This window comes from Apaloderma vittatum, unplaced genomic scaffold (assembly GCF_000703405.1).
Source record: "Apaloderma vittatum isolate BGI_N311 unplaced genomic scaffold, ASM70340v1 scaffold3864, whole genome shotgun sequence".
Taxonomy (NCBI): domain Eukaryota; kingdom Metazoa; phylum Chordata; class Aves; order Trogoniformes; family Trogonidae; genus Apaloderma; species Apaloderma vittatum.
Window position 1 is genome coordinate 58559 of NW_009710803.1, and position 17210 is coordinate 75768.

Below are 17210 nucleotides of genomic sequence, written 5' to 3' on the forward strand. Positions count from 1 at the left end.
ACCTGTGACCAAGTACAAATCTCACATACATTTCAGAGTCTCTCCAAACCCCATGGATTTAGCAGGACATCCCTGTTCATGAAAAAGGCCCTGCACTGCCCCACATCACAGCCAAAGGAAATGCAGGATCCCTCACTGCAGGTGCCATGATTTACCAAGGATTACTTGCATAATCCTACTAAAGAAATCACTCTGAACACATCGTGAGTTGACCTCAGTTGTTGTTATTAATTAAGGTAGTGCTACAGTGCCTTAACTAACCATAAGAGAAAGGAACAAGATACGCTCACATCTCAAGTCAAATCTTCTTTATTTGCAGCATATTATTCTGCTACACACAAATGGGATCACAGTTATACCAGCAATGGTCTATCAGTAACCGCCCAGGGTAGGCAGCAGTCATTGTAAGTACCTAAAAAACCAGATGGGTCTATCCTTGGTGCTGGAGTTCTGTAGCTGTGTTTCCTAATTGACCATACAAAGTCCAAATGCAGTGTAAAGAGTATCTTTCTGCTAAATGGCAAACTTATTTAGAAGTAATGCTACAAAATGCATACTCTTCTTTCCCTTCCAAGAAAGCACTTTATATTTCCAAGCAACCAAATGGAATACATTGACTTTATATTTCAAGAATAATAATATCTCACTGAACATATTCAGTGTTTATCTGACTTACCAGAACGATGGTGATGTTGTTCTTCTAGGAACTCCAAATCAAGCATTAGGTCATCTTCATCCAACTCACAGGAACCCAAGTTATTCAAAACATCCTAATGCATATGTGAGGAAAAAAAAAAGTGCCTTTAGACAGATGTGAGAGCCAAACTACTCTGCATAAAATAATGAGCAATCAGATCTGGGAAATATGCTTAAGCAGGAGCTACAGAAAACTTTTCTATTTTCATTGGTCCAGTGAGAAATTGCATGAAACAACTGCCTAAGTACAAATGTTTTTGCCACCATTCTCTGTTTTCACAGAATCTCAAATATTTAACAAAACACAAAACAAACAAACAAAAAAACCCACAACCAGAAGTACAAGTAATACTACCTATATAGCTCTACTTCTTTTTGTACTCTTCTTTCCAAGTTTAATCACAACTTTTTATGAAGCATAAAAATGTTATTTGTAGCACAATATAAAAGTATCAGTACTTGTTTTTCATTTAATTTTGGAATTCTAAGCACTTCCTATCCTTACCAAATACTCTGAAAAGAGATTTACTGTTCCATTTATCCAAGGGATAAAGAGACACAAATTTAGGATAAACATAACATTCAGAAACAAATGATCAATTCATTATTTACATTTTTTTTTTAAGCATTCAGGTGAGTGGTAAAGGCTTACATGGACAGAGAGGAAAGCCTGACTGTGAACTATAGCTGCTTATATATCTCCATTCCCTTTTCTGTGATTCATTTTGTTTTCCAAGTTTTAACCACAGATAAGGCGAGTTTGTACAATGCATCCTCTGGAAAGTCAAAAAGTTGGTGGAGGGGGGTGGGGGAAGAGATTGCAATTAAAAGAGGAAAATGGTAGCTCTTCATATTACATTTTTTCCTACAGGATTAGCTTCTTGGGAGATAAAATGATGAGTTCTCCCTCAAGTAGATATCTTGAATCTTCAAGCTCCAAGCACAGCAATGTCTCTGTTTAGGCTTCATTTGGGGTCATGTAATGGCTCTGCCTGGACAACTAGCGACTGCAGCCAGACGCAGGAATGACAATCGGTCTTGGAAGCTGACAGGAGACAGAGTCAGGTGCAGGGAGACATGGCTGAAGAAAGCCTCTCCTCTCTGCCATCCAGGGAATAAAACAGTAGCAGGGAGAAGACAATACACGCCAGGTCAGTGCCCTCCTATCCCGTTCCCTGTACCTACACTCACCACAGGCAACTTTGGAAAATAAGGCAATGAAGCAAACGGTTTCTCTAGTTCCTACCAACGTGAAGTTGCTATATTTAATGTCTTAAAAGAGACATTCATTCTCCATATTCTTCCCATATATATTGTACTCTATGCTAATTTCTTTTGACCTGATAATAGCTCAATTTTCTCCACAGTCATCAACACCTAAACAAAGGTAATTCATGCATTCTTCAGCTGGCATCTTGTTTGCAAATCTACAAGTAATATTGCAACTGGCTTAATCCTTCAGTCCATTCACAGGTAAAAAAAGTCAGTAGATTCTGCATGAGATGGTGGCATCCCGTATCTCTCACATGCTCTCAACACAAACGTAACACAGAGAACACAGGAATTCAGTGCAAAAGATGTCAGGTTATCATCCTAAAGTATCAAGCTGTCTGTGAGATCTTTGTATAGCAATTTGCAACGCAGAAAGCAGAGAAGTATAACAATAGCATACGTTAAAGAGCAAAATCCCTCCCTGACTTCAGTTTCATCCATATTTTTTATGTTCCCTCTAATTCTTTGAAATATTTTCCCCCATAATAGATTCCAATTCTTATTCACACTCACAACTTAAGAGTTATTCAATGCTTCTGAGTATTTTTTTTTTCAAAATTCTGTTTTCTACTCTTTCACAAACAACACATAGGCAACACAAGGACATTTTTCTTGCATTCTTTCCCTGACTTACCATCAGCACAAGAAAACCTCTTGCGAGATAAAGAGCCCATTGCTAGTGCTGTCACTATATTTACAGATACAGGCAGATCTGAATACAAACAAGGCAAGTGGCAATTGTCAAGTGCAGAGGCCTCTGCACAAGCAGTCAACAGCCTTGTACTAAAGGCAAATATAGATCACACGAACATTACAGTGAGAAACACACATTCCCTCTAGCTTAACTCAAAGAGCTGCTGAACAGCCTTTACCATAGCGACTGTTTCTTTCCCTCATGACGACAAAATGCAGACATTCGATAATCAAACTGTCTATTACTACACAGTGTAAAAGCATAAAAATAAAACATGCAAATGCAATACACAGATGCATTATATGGGGCTACTGTATACTGATACTTATGTGAATTTGCATTAACACATAACAAACCCAAACTAAAACTATTTTACCAGAAAAAAAAAAAAATTAAAAGTCTTCTGTATTAAACGAAAGGGAGAGAACACACATCACTCAATGTTACAGATAACCTAAAACTTAAGTAATTTCTGATTCACTGTTGGATCTAGTGAAACACTGAAGACTGAAAATCTCATTTAGGGTTTATGCTTACCTTTTAGTATCTTAATATCTTTCAAAACAGTAGCGGCAAGACACTTCTAAGATTTGTTCTCTCTTCTTGATCACAAATTCCAAGAGCGCTGCCTGACATGACTGAACCATCTTCAGTCCAACTGTTATTATCAGCCATATTACAGAAGGAGAATCAATGACTATGGCAAGTTAAGAGCAGATGAACATAAGGAAATCATGTCTAAACAAATGAAGAGTTTGGGTTTTTTCTGCTCCCTTTTTAAATTTCATAGAATGTCTTAGGTTGAAAGGGACCTTAGAGATCATGCTATTATGCACTCAAGCCTGATAAAATGGTGTATATTAAATTACTCGGAGGATATACAATATGCCTTTTTTATATATTGTTTTATTAACACAAGAAAAACATTTTGCTGAAGTCCAGAACAATCCCTGAAATTTTAAGCCATGACTACAAGTTTTTCATGTAAGTAGAGGCAAAAGTAAAAATGTTGACGTTCACAGGTTTATTATTTACCTCAAAATTATCATCTATATTACAAGCTGAACCCACACTGATATTAATGTTAAGCATCCTTTGATGAGCCATACCAGTAGTAATGAGCATGATTTCATGCTAATTGAGTATCTCCTACATCTTGTGCAGTAATTCATGTGTAGTCTGAAATCTTGGGCGAAATGTAGTGTTCTCAGCCTTCATCAAAAAACAAATTCTAGTTCATTTCAAGAACATAAAGAGAACCACAGTTTTCTAAATCGAAAAAAACTCCACTAGGTAAGATAAACCAAAATGAACAAGTTTGTGTACAACTCTCCTTCTGCATATTATTGTTTTTCAGAAAGGTCTTCACTTGAATAACCTTCAGAACGGAGACAAACGGTGCTCTTCTGCTCTGTCCTGCGAGGCTGATGTGCACCCAGCTCCTCATAGCAACATCTCTGCTCGTCGACCTGAGCTGAGGGCCCCCAGCTGCCTTCCCAATGCACCTGTGACCCCCACGCCTTCCCTGTCCTACAGCCTCCATGACTGCACCTATAGCAGCAGTCAAGCCAAAGAGACAAAGAGAAGTTCCCCCAGATTTATTCTCCTCAGAAGTACCTCCGCCAGGGAAACTCTCCCTCCTTCTCTCAGAGTTCATTTTTTCTTTATAAAGGGACAATCACAGAAGTGAGAATGAGCAAATTAAAGCATTTTCTGTCCACCCTGGGGAGAACAAGGGCTTGGCAGAGAGAGCAGCTCTACCAGCCAGGAGCGCCAGAGACGCGAGTCAAGCTGCTTCCCTGCTCTCATTGCTCACCTCTGCGGGTGGAGTCCTTCCACCGACACAAACCAGAAACAAACTCATGAATGCAAAAAAGAACATCCAAGCAGAGACCATTAGCTAGGTTCTCAGGGCTGTCCTAACTGAGTAGTATTTTCTGAAAACATACGTAATTGAAAAGGGCCCCTAGAATGGACTGCCTAATGCCACAGAACAGCTCAGCGATACCACTGCAAGTGAGAATCGATGTCCTCTGTCCCTCGGCTTCCCTGCCAGGATCTATTACTACCCTTGTTGCTATGACAATTAATAACGATTGTAATTTCTTTTTAAGTTTAATATCTCTTGACCCTTTCCTTGTTCGCCCTCTCAACACTGCTGCTGCATTCTTTGAAGTATAACACAATTAAATTTTAAAAAAGAAAATGTGAGAGATCAAGCTCTACAGAGCATTCATAGTGAGTATTTTCAAGGTTATGCTACATAAAGAAAAATAAATGAATGACTGTTATTTATTCCAGGAGGCAAACCATTTAGTTAAGGTAGAAGCTCAGCAGCAAAAAATCTCTTTACTGACTCTGTAATAGCCCCTTAGAAGCCTTAAGACGTATTTCCTACTTCTGGTGTCTGTTTGACTTCTACCACCATTGTGTCTTTATAATAGATCTGCTTTTTTTCTTTCAGTTGATCTGGATGTAGATCGTAACCAGTGAGAAAACATGTGGCCACACTTACTTAGTTGATCACTCCCACTTTCTGGTGGAAAACCGATGGGTGAACTATCACCATTATCTAAATAAATAAGCTTTTATTTAAACAAGAATTTAACAGTGATATTTTAAAAGTTACTACCTTCAGAATAAGACTGTTTTTGATAACTGATGACAGCTGTAGCAGAATGGTAAGAAAATCCAAAAATACTTCGATTTTGGTCATGTTTAAAGTTCTTTCAGCAACAGCAAGAAGTATAAATGGCTTGTTTTCATACAATGGCTAGGAATCCTACTCAAAGTTCATTGAACTCAGTCTACTCAATTTAGTTGTGACAGGGCCCAGACATTTTTAACATTCTTAAGAAATATGACCTAAGAATCACTTTATTGTTGAAAATTATTTGCATGGATATAGTTCAGACACAGCTGAGAAGTTACAGGGATAGACACACACTGGCATATAGTTCCCCCCAGCCAGATGGTGGGTATCTGTATAGTAAGTTTACTTGGGGTTGAAAAACGAGGTTCCTCCTACCTTAGCTCCCTCCATATCCTCCTCTTTTCCCAGCTTCCCTTCCTACAATCAATCAGGCAAAAGAAATCTAATGCATAATACATGAATTTCCAGTCCTTGTTCAGAATAGTCCAGTATTTCATATTTTTAGACCTGTTCCAGCTTAGAGTGTACAACATGTAAAATGAGTTTGAAAGCTGGAATGAACCGATAAAAACAGTTTTAGTAGTAAATACATATAAAGTGCCCAACATAACACGTCTCCAATCTACTATTAGGCTTAATCAAGCAACAAAAAGCAAATAGCATTTCTTCATGAAGCTCCCTTTACTATGCATTTTTTCTAAATTCTTATTCAAAATAACCAACTTACACATATAAATATCTACTGAAATTACTGCTTATGAAATTATAGTTTAATTTTCTAAAAATTTACTACTCTGGTACTTAAAAATGACAATAAAATATACATATGACTATACAAATACACTAAAGCACATTATTTTAGGCAATGCGATTCAATTCCAAAATGGACCTAGCAAAATCATAACAATTGCACAATATATATAAATAAAGTATGGTAAACCCACGTAGAACTGGATATTTACAACTAATACGCAAAACTCAGATGAATAATTTTGTTTAGCTGACAAACCTCTCCATCTGAAGCAGCAGGCAATCAATGGTACCAATCAAAAAGATTAATTTCCTGATGTTTTCACACATTTTTATTCTAGAATTCTTGCTCCCATACTACTGAATTAACAGAGTAGAGGAAGGTCCTAAAAGCGGCAGGCACAGGTTCTCTGTCATTACCAGCATCTTTGGAGAGTTGTATACCTTATTTTGTAATTTTATTCTAACAAACATGCAATCCCTAGTCAATGTGATGTTCAATGGCTTCTGTTTCTTTTTCATTTTCTGTGCTGGTATTCTGGAGGAGATTCAGCCCTGACAAATATTGTTTTCCTGAGCAAAGGGATGCAGATTTTTTTTTTCTGACCAGTGCTTTTGTGTATCCACTGGCACCTGCAGTTTCTTCTCAGGATTCTTTTACACAGGTGACTAAGATTTCCATCTCAGTAGAGCATAGTTGTTCTGCCACAAAATCCTGACTATCGCTTAGAGATTGTTAAAGAGCTGTGAGAATTTGAGGTCCAGTTAGCAACTTAATGAAGTTACAAGACTGAAGCACTAACGTGTTTGCAATTACTAAGTTCATAAACATTTCTGTCAGAGGCACACATGGCTGAAGATAGTATTCACAGAAGTCACTGAAAGTTAACTCGCTTCAATATAACTTTCCTATCATCAGCTTGAACATCGATTATGTTTTAATCTTTAATGTATCTTGTCATCAAGCTTTGCACCTGTGCTCAGCAAACACACTATTTTTCCTGGAGAGCATTTTGTCACTGTGCTTCCTCTGATGCGTGCCTACGCCAAGTACTCACCCAGCTGCAAGTCAAACCGAGCAAATGAGCCTTGGTCACAGGCATCCCTCTTTGAAATGCCGTTCTTCATCATCACTTCTGTTGTATACAGATGCATTTCTCCTCAAGAATCTGTAATCCTACTTCACTGCCACTTTAGACTCTTATCAGGAAAGCCTTAAAATCCAGGGGAATATTTTTGTTAAGCTTTTTTCCCCCCTGACATAATAGCCTGTGTCTCATTTGCATGAGGGATTACATGACGATCCATTTTCAAAGATAATTTCAGAACTACAAGAACAAAATTTTAAAAACTAACTTTTCAAAAAAATGCTTTGGGTTCTGCTTTGTTTTCCTTCCTCCCCATGTTGGCCTCTGGACATGTTTCTCATCATCTTCCTTTGCATTATTGTTTTTAACTATTTTCTGAATATAGATTTTCATATCTTAGTGGTGTTTGAGTTGGGTTTATTTTTCTAGGAAATACAAGGATTTAGTGTTTATGTTTCCCCAGTGAATAGTTGTACTAAATGCAGTTTATAAATTCCTCCCAAAGAAAAACAGCCTAGTATTCCATGTATAATAGTATGTTAGTATTTGATATTATAGATTCCTTTTTTCCTGCATTGTAGAAATACATGTGGGGGTTACTTGAGATCATTGCTTCTGCAAGAGCACATAAAGCTCTAGGGAGAATAATTTGATTCTTTTGTGAAGTCATATGTACGACAATTCACCTGTATCTACTCAGGGTCACTGCATATCTAATGCTCGAAAAGATGAGAATTAAATACTTAAGATTGCCAAAAGATAGTACTTCATCAAAATTGTATTCAGTGAAGGAACATGGACTACAATCAGCATAAGAATGAAAACTGAGATATACTCAAGGAAAAAGAAAGACCTTGATCTACTTAAAGTAATGTTGACTCCTAGAACCATACCTGAATAATTCATGGACATAATGAAGTATTTCCCCTTCTGTACTCTCCCACACACTTCAAAGAGAAAATGAAAGTACACAAAACCCAGCAAACTGAAAAATCTTTAAAAACACAGAATCCCTGCCAACAGCCTAAAAATCTCTCTATCAAATATAAGGTTTATAGGTGCCTTTCATATACAAAGAACAGCTTAAAAGCATTCTTTTTTTTCCGAATAGCACCACTCAAAAAGGACGTTATTCCCCACTCAAATAACCAGAGACTTTTGAAAAGGAAAAAATAAATCTTGTCATGTTTGGTAAGAACATTTGCTGTAGCTAACGTCTGAAAATCCATTTATACTACAAATTAATATGTCCTAAGGAACCAAAGACAGAAAATTATCAGTGGAAGGAACTAACTATAGAACTCAGCTTCATCATACTATTCTTCAAAACATTTGCTGCATGCACACTTTTATCTGTGCAAGGGAAGTGCAGCATTTCCATCCTATTCTTGTTTCTGCCCTTTTGATTCTCTCTGCACATTACATCAATGTCCGCAATCATGCTCCTTTTGCCTGAGTAATTATAACTAATGGACTCTCCTAACAGGATCTCAGCTTGCGCTCACTCACAAGGGGCTCGTTCTGTCACCATACGGTTGGCTCGCTGAAGCCACACAAGAGTAATGCAGCAAAGCCCAAGCACAGCCAGCAGTGGGCACAGGAGCTGCCCGTGCTCCTGTCATGCTGTCACTGCTCGTGGTGTCAGTCAGGATGAGACAACGGCAGTGAGTGGTGTCTACCTTCAGAATTCCACAGGCAAAAAAGTAAACATGGTGTTGATGTACAAGGTTCACTCTCCCTGTACTGGGACAGCACACACAGGGCTCCCAAAGTAGGGTACTTCGACATCCAAGAGGTCACCAGCCCACCTCCCACCACAAACCTACAAGGGCTCCTCTTCCTACAAAGCAGCTGCAGATGCTACCAGACACTACAGCCCCGGTGAGGATAACGTGCAGTTGAAAGCCCTCAGTTAGCAGCATTGATCATGGTGTGACAGTGTAACCCGCCTATAAGAGAGTACCTGTGAACACCAGAAGATTCACCTTTGCAAGAGTAACCTAAGCTGCACTTAGTATTTGCTTGCCTTGAACTCAGACATACGCCCGATAAAACGGAGGGGCAACAGCCAGGGGTTTTGTAATATGGCAATGCCACTAGTAATATAACACTAAGCATGGGTGTATAAATAACACACAACTCCAAAGACTCAGAGGATGGTGGCATATTTGCACAAAATGACATACAGGAAAACATCAAAGCAAAAAAACCCCAGTAAGGTAACAACAAAAGTGGTCTAACAGGCAGCAAAGGTGTGTGATGGAACCACAACCAGTCCTGGTCCTGAAAATAAAATGACCTATAGGAGAGGCAGATAAGGTTCTCTCCCTTTCCGTCTGGATAGGAAGCTGAGAAGCACAAAACTGCAAAGGATGAGTGAAGAAAGGCGGGGAAGGGAACAGCAGCACACCTGAGCTCCAGTTTCCAACACTGAAGAGTGCAGGAGCTTGGCCCCCACAGTGCCCGTGAGGACCACCAACATCATCGGTACCCTCACTGCAGCAAAACTGGCCTCATTTGTCAGACTCCTACAGAGCCCTCCTTGCAAATGTCTTTAATTCCAACACTTGGATACACTTACACGTATATACATGCATCCGCTCACAACATGCAGGCCAGCTGCACTGAGCTCTTCAAGAGCTGGGAGGCAACAGGTGCCCTCAGCATTTAAGATTTAGCATGCTTATGCATCTCTTGAAGTATTCTAATAAATCCAGGTTCAAGTCAACCGTAGATAAGGATCATCCCTCAACACACCTGATAAAGACGGCAATCATCTAACCTGGAATTCACTATCCAGCAACAGAATATCAAAGCAAAAACCATTTCTTAAAATGCATAGAAGCTTATGTGCATCAGAAAGCTTAAAATTTGGGTCTATGAAGAAAAGAAAAAACAGTATCATTTCAGACAGAGAGGCACTTGAGTGAATGCCATTCTTTCAGATAATTCTAGAATGCTCAAATTAAGCTGAATTAAGACAATTGGGTTTTCTGTGTTCAAAAAGAAAAAGTTATATACTTTTTTCGTACATCAATTGAGTTTCGTTAAAAGAATCCTAGAAAAACAAGTCTTCTGTTAAGAAAGTATGAAAATACAGTCAAAGAAATGCAATAAAGCTTAAAATGCCCAAATAAAATCTCCTTTAATAGTTCTATTTTTCCTCCTCACTCATACACACATATTCTGTCCTCCCAGCAGAGGGATACATCTGCAACACATAAGTTGCTTTGTGGATTAGTTAATGCTTTTACAGCTTTCCGCATAGACAAAGCACTATGCAAGCATTCTAGTACAGTCATTATCATCATATAGCTTTGGGAAAGTTTTTTACATCTCATGTGCCAGATTTTTCTGCCAAATGCAAAAAAAAGCTCCTTGAGTATCTCTAACCTGCATTTATATACAGTAATAATTTAGATCACTCTGTGAAGCTTATTTGTATATACCTTAGAGATGCAAGTATGACAGATTCTTCAGCACATGGATTGGTCAGATAAATTTTTACAAAACTACTCAAATTAAAGCACATAACTTAGAGCTAAACCTTCTGGCAACTGAAGCCACTAGTGATACAAGAAATATTTAAATTCAGGGGATACAAGGGGATTTATAATCTCAATAAACCACTACCACTCCCAAGGGACAAACTATGGCAATCTTTCAAGAATATTATTCTTCTGACAAGTCACATCAGAACAATTTCCCTGCCGTCATCCAGCACCAGCCACGTTCACCTGGCAGATACATCTGCATTCAAGACCCTGTTCCCCAAACAGGACTAAGATTGTTTAACATGTGTTTTCAGTATTTCTGAAAAGCAACGCAGGAAAATGTACACATGTGGTAAGAAAGTCAAGAATTGATCAATTCTTCTTGCAAATAGCTTCTCCCCAAAATGTCTCAGTTCCAGTAGTATTACCTGTACTGCTGGAATCAGCACTTTCGGATGTCAAATGAAGATAATCTATATTTTATGGTTTGAGCATAATTTTATTTCTAAGAAAAGACTAAGAACGTGCTACATATGGAAGAACTCAAAACTCCTAGACATATTATTAAATAAATAAGATATTTTTGTCTAGTAACAGGAAAATTTAATATTTTTTCCCTTCCAATATTATTATAAGCCAATTCAAGGCTGAACCTTCTGTTTCTAATTTTAATTTGTAGCCTGTAATATTGGTGATAAATCACTAAAAAGTGCAACCTGTAAATGGAACCACAAGTGACCCTTTACTATAGCATCATTAATGCAATATCATAATAGATACGCTATTGCTAATATTATTTGAATTCTTTCTGTTTCTATGGCAACTCTGACCTACGGCTGCTCTGGTAAACAAGGTTTTAAATCATTCTTTGAAAAAGGCTTCTGCTCAAATGTCATTTTTCCACTAGTGCATACTTTTCTCCATTTTCTTTGTTCTTTCTTTCCTTTTTTTTTTTTTTTAAAAAAAAAGAGAATTACTGGTCCAGAAGACATATTTTTTTGGTTATTGCAGTTGAATGGGCAGTGAATTGGGAACTTGAGAAAGCAAGGCTACCTGTAACAAGCTTTGACTAAAATCAGTAATACCGAACAACATTCCATCCTGGAGAGGTATGTAAATCTCACAGACTGAGAAACAACAACCACTTGCTGTGAATGCTGTAATGTACACATTTTACAGGCTTTGTAACTTGTCCCTTGTACTTTCCAAACTCTCTGACACTTAAAATTGCGATCTCTTTCAGTATTCATATATGCATTTTCTTCTGACAATTATTTAGCCCCCTAGACAAGAGAATGGAGGAAGAGCATGAACATCTATGGAACAGTGTCAATTCTTTCCTATGATTTACAAAGGTGCTTAAACTCAACAGAAGAATTGCTACACATGCCTAGCTTAGGCACAGAACACTATACTGGTATCAGAAGTCACCTGAATTTTACATCCAAATTCAAAGACAAGAAAACCTGCACTTTCAGCTGCTGTTCACCTTGCCATCCACAACTAGAGACAGCCAACAATCTGGCTGTGTCACAGCTTTCGCCTCCTCAAAGAAACAATCTGTCAATAAAGTCAGCATGCTTTTAGGGGCATGATATCATTGCGGGAGCAAAGCAAAAATACCTGAGAACACGACACTCTTGGAGAAGTATAGCACTCCTTGAACTAAGGCCAGGGAAGATAATTAGGCTAAGTCCTTAAGCTTTTGGGCACCCCTGTCTGTTCATCCTACCTCAGCAATAGCACTAGTTTTATTACTGCTTCAGAGCCCAAAGAAGCAGCTCAAGATTATTCCCTTTGTAAAGCAATGAACCCACAGTCTGTTTTCAGTACAACATAACCCTTAGGAATGTTAATTGCATCACAGAGTGTTACTTGCTGGCAGGACATCCAATCATTGAGTAAATTGTGAACAACTATACTGACTCAAATTAGACTGATGTCAGGTTTATCAGATCGGGAAAAGGTAATTGCTGATGCATTTCAACCAGTGAAAGCTCAAATAATAATGTTACACATAACGTATATTATGTATATATACATATGGAGTCCAAATAATGTTATATGCGTATTGTAGAAAGTGGATCAGTGTCCAGTTCTTCATAAGAAAACAATATTCTAAAAATATATGTACTAGATTCGTCACAAAGCAAAGTATAAAACCTCTTCTTCACTCTGCTTATAGGTGTTTTACCCCCAATTCTGTATCCATTTATTTCCGTTCACTGTGTGGGCTTTGTAATTTAAATGGCATCTGCAGTATTTCTTTGACAATTCCCATTATTCCTATAAATTTAATAGAAATAATGTGCATATAGTAAAGAATAGCAAAGAAATAGCACATTTTTGTTTAAAAAGACAATAAATGAAAACACGCACTCACTTATCCAGTAACTTACTTGTGAAAGGCTCTCTGGTTTGCCATTAAATATCATATATAAGTCACAGAATTCTTCATCCTGAGCACGTGACAAGTCTGTTATTTGAACAAACGGGGATGGACAGCTCATTACAGTGACAAGTTAGACCTCTGACAGTCAGGAAAGAATTAGCTCCACTAGAAAGTACTCCAAAGACCTTTTACACTAATCGACATTTATGCATCTTCAATATAGAGAGCAAATGAAACTCTTTGAGGTCATAGTGACAGTGTCAGAAACTTTCCCAAATCCTTACCAAAAAAGACTATCATTAAAATGATTTTCACTTGCCATTAATTCCCAGCTGCCTAATTTAGTAGGGTAGAAAGCAGTCCCCCCAGTACTAATTGGAATAAATTTTTAATTTAATAGTCTAATGTGCTCCAGTCTGGGGTATTTTCCTTTCACGAATCAATGCTCTCATTATTTGTTAACAGCTAGGTGCTCAGGGCACTCTATTAGGAGGCCTAAAATAAGATATTCTCTTGGTCAAAAGTCTAGGTTTAAAAAGAATCAGCAATACATACATCACAGAAAAGTTTTCTTTAGTACAGTTATGATTTTCTTTCAGAAAGAGTCTGAAAGAAAGAAGTCTGTTTTGAAAAGGTTAGCAGCAGTTATAGGTTTAGTTAACAAAACACTGCTGTTTCATCCCCACTCTACACAGGCAACACCACAAAAATCCAGACTTGCTCAGTGCTAAGGACAGGTTTTTATCCCATAATGTGAATAAACCAGATCCTCAGGGACTAAGTCTCAGTAAGGCCATCACATTAAACCCATCTGGTACATTGTTGACTACAAAATGTTATTCAGCATATAAAAACACATAAACTTAATGTTGAAATTTATGCTAAGAACGTAGAGTCTTAAATGAGACCAGTCCTCAATGTCTGTGTAGTCAAGACCTTACAGAATAAGCTGAATTATTACACAGTAAATATTTACTGCCTTAGAGGTGGCTGACTGCCATTACTTTTGAATGTTTACTAAAATGAGTAAACATTTGTACTATACTTTTGAGCATAGTACTACTATCATACTTGTACTACACTAACATTAGCGATGTTAAAGCTACTTTTTTTTCATCCAGATTCAAATCCCACTTCACTCAACAGGTTCTACTAACATATTTTACAAGGTTTACCAGACACATCTTCACACGTCTAAAATAGAGTGACAGGTTCTTTCTTAACCAATATCCCCTTTTTTAAGATGCTTTTCTGCATCTTCTATACTTGCTGTTGCTTTTAGGGTAAACTAAGAGTAAAGTATAGAAGTAAAGAGGTTTTAAAAACGTGCAGTGGAATGTGCATAAAGATTAGATAAAATTGGATGTGCTGAGCAAAATAAATCTGATAAAATATCAAAGCCCATACTCTTTACAGTCTTAATTCTGTATGTACAGACTGTATTAACAAAAAAATTAGTTTTCATTTTCTTTCTATTTATTAGAGTCATAAAGCAAACGGTCATTATGATAAAGCTAGTACACATAAATGCTGTTTCGTTATTCAGTACTACACAGTACTATTATTCCCAGCTCTGCAGTGGAAGTGTTTTTGTACTTTCACAAATAATGACTTATTAGCCTACTTTCCTAAAGAACAGACAGTGGGATGACATCAACCTTTAAGTACAAACTTTTTTTGTTCTTTTCCTAGGAAATTTTGAACTTCTTTACCAACATTAACAGAACAGGACAGAAAAGTAACAGACCTTAAAATGGGAATCTAAGCAGCAGCCAATATTTGGATGGCAGAGATAGATTTAAGCACCGCACCTGTTAGGAGCAGAAGCTCCTACCTCGCAATGGTAGGTATGAAGTATTTGCCTTGACTGCAGGAAGTTTCAGCAGAACCCTACATCCTTCTTTGATACCGACATTGATCCATCTGTCCCCAAACATAAATCCCGTTGCCAGTCAGGTTTCCCTAGTTCCAGTGCTCCCAAGACTCTTTTCCTCACTACGTAACCAAACAGTGAATATTCTATGATTACTTTCCATACACTAATCAGTACAGATCAATTCAATATCCGATTGCTTTTAGGAGGGAAATCTGAGACAGGTGAAATTACTCCACAGAATGAGATGGCTGCACTGCTGGGAGCACAACACAGAGTCTTGTGTTTCTGCTTCTCCCTTATTCAGCAGTACCAGGCAATCGCTTAATTTTATTGTATCATAATTTGAGCAAACATTCACTCAGTGGAACTGACTAAAGAGGGAGATGGAGTTATGAATTTGCCATAGGCTCTTAAATAGGTTTGTCTGTGCTGCCACGCTAGCCGCTAAATTTCAGTGTCCATCCTTATAGCTCCTGAATCAACGACCGTGTACCAGTATAATCATAGGTGGCCTGCTGTTAAGAGCAGAAGGGAGAGTTTTTTCTTCTTTAAATCTGTATTCACTTCAGACAGATGAGCATTCTAAGCTGTTAGAGAGCTGTATACAAATTATTACCACCGCAGATTTACTGAGTTAAAGGTTAGGTGTAAACGTTATGCTTGTATTATTTATAAATGCATGATAATTGAAACTGGCCCAGACAAAAACATGCACAGTGCACCAGCTCATCTGCTTCAGCAGCATCTATCACCTCAAACACATAATTCCAGATCTTCCTCCCTGCTCTGATCCACCACTGAACTGAGTCCATTTAAAGGCCAATGACCATAATAAAAGGCATAAGGAGCAGTCCTGAGAGACGACCAGTTAATTACAACTTTAACTTCCTTAAATAGCTGTGCTACATAGACACAACAGCCTCAACTGGTAAAGATTTAAGAGTGCAAGAGGCAGACATTTGAAAGTACTGGGACAGAACGTTAAAAAAAAAAACAAACAAAAAAACAAAACTAAAAAAAAACCAACATATTTGCTTACATACATAAGTACTGTGAACTAATTTCAGTTTTTGTCTGTTTTTCCAGGAGATGAGAAAGGAAATGAAAATTTTCCTTCTACTGGTCACTACCTGGACAGCACTTCACTACAGATGTGATGAGCTCACACTGCTCAGTTCCAGTCCTCCATTTCAGCCTCAAGGCAAGTGCCCTTCCATACTCCAAATAACCTGACAATATGTACCTCTTTCTTCAGGATAAAGATTCAGACTATCCACGGAAGTATGAACTGCAAACATTTAATGGGTTTGTTGTTTTCCTCTCCCTCAGAATACATGAGGCTAGCACTGCAAAATTTCACCATAGTCTATCAATGAAAGTTTGACATTCTGATCCCTGGGGAAAAGTCCAGTTTTACCTATGAGAATGTAAAGATCAAATATTAAAAAGAATTAAAAAAACCCCACCTCTGTTTGCAGAAATGTATGTCTCAAAGTATTCTTCGGGTATCACCCATGAACAGAATAATAACTGTTCATTTATAGGATCTGCCATGCACTATCTATAACAGTAAAATATGACACTATTCTTGTGTCATTTTTCAAATGTAAAGAGGAAAAAAGCTACAAATATGTACTATCATATTACGTAAGGTTATATTAATATACCCATGGTTTGTAGGCCATAAAACACCAGGATTTAGACAAACCTTTGACTATTCTTCACTGGAAGATATGCTTGCATTGATGAAATAGCATCTTTCATATGCTCCACTTACTGTATGTCTTGGGGTAAATGTCCAAGGAAAAGAAGATTTCATGCCTTTTCAAAAAAAAAAAAAAGGCAGGTGATAACTTGCTTTCACTCAATGACACTTTGCTTTAAAAAATAGCCTCTTCAGGGAAATTAGAATCAGTAAATTATTTGTTTCGTTACATAGCTTGCAAAAGCCTTCTGACTCACTACAACCAATATTAAATTTAGATCTTTATCTCGTTTGGATATGAAACAAGGTAAAAACTTGACAGCTAATTTATTTTGCTTTTATTTTTTGAGTCTGGTGAAGCTACAAACTAGAAGGACTCAAACACTACACCTGGAAAGCAGCACAACCTAAAGGAGTATCATTCAGATGAGAAACTGTGAGATTTCTACCCTTTCTTCTTCATTACACCAGGTAATCTGTTCAACCTGAAGGTACTGTCTCCAATCCTACTCATGTCTGTCTAGCTTATTCAAATAGTAAGTCTCAGAACAAATGAGCCTAAGTGATTTTTTTTTTCATTCACATTCAGC

General features: G+C 37.6%; 1 protein-coding gene across 1 annotated transcript in view; it reads right to left on the reverse strand.

Annotated features, from left to right (window-relative positions):
- Positions 1-17210, reverse strand: part of CCSER1 (coiled-coil serine-rich protein 1) — a 102794-nt gene that overhangs the window by 45576 nt on the left and 40008 nt on the right. The window contains exon 3 of the mRNA XM_009867387.1: positions 677-770. Coding sequence (XP_009865689.1) covers positions 677-770 — 94 coding nt within the window. The remainder of the gene's footprint in view (positions 1-676; positions 771-17210) is intronic.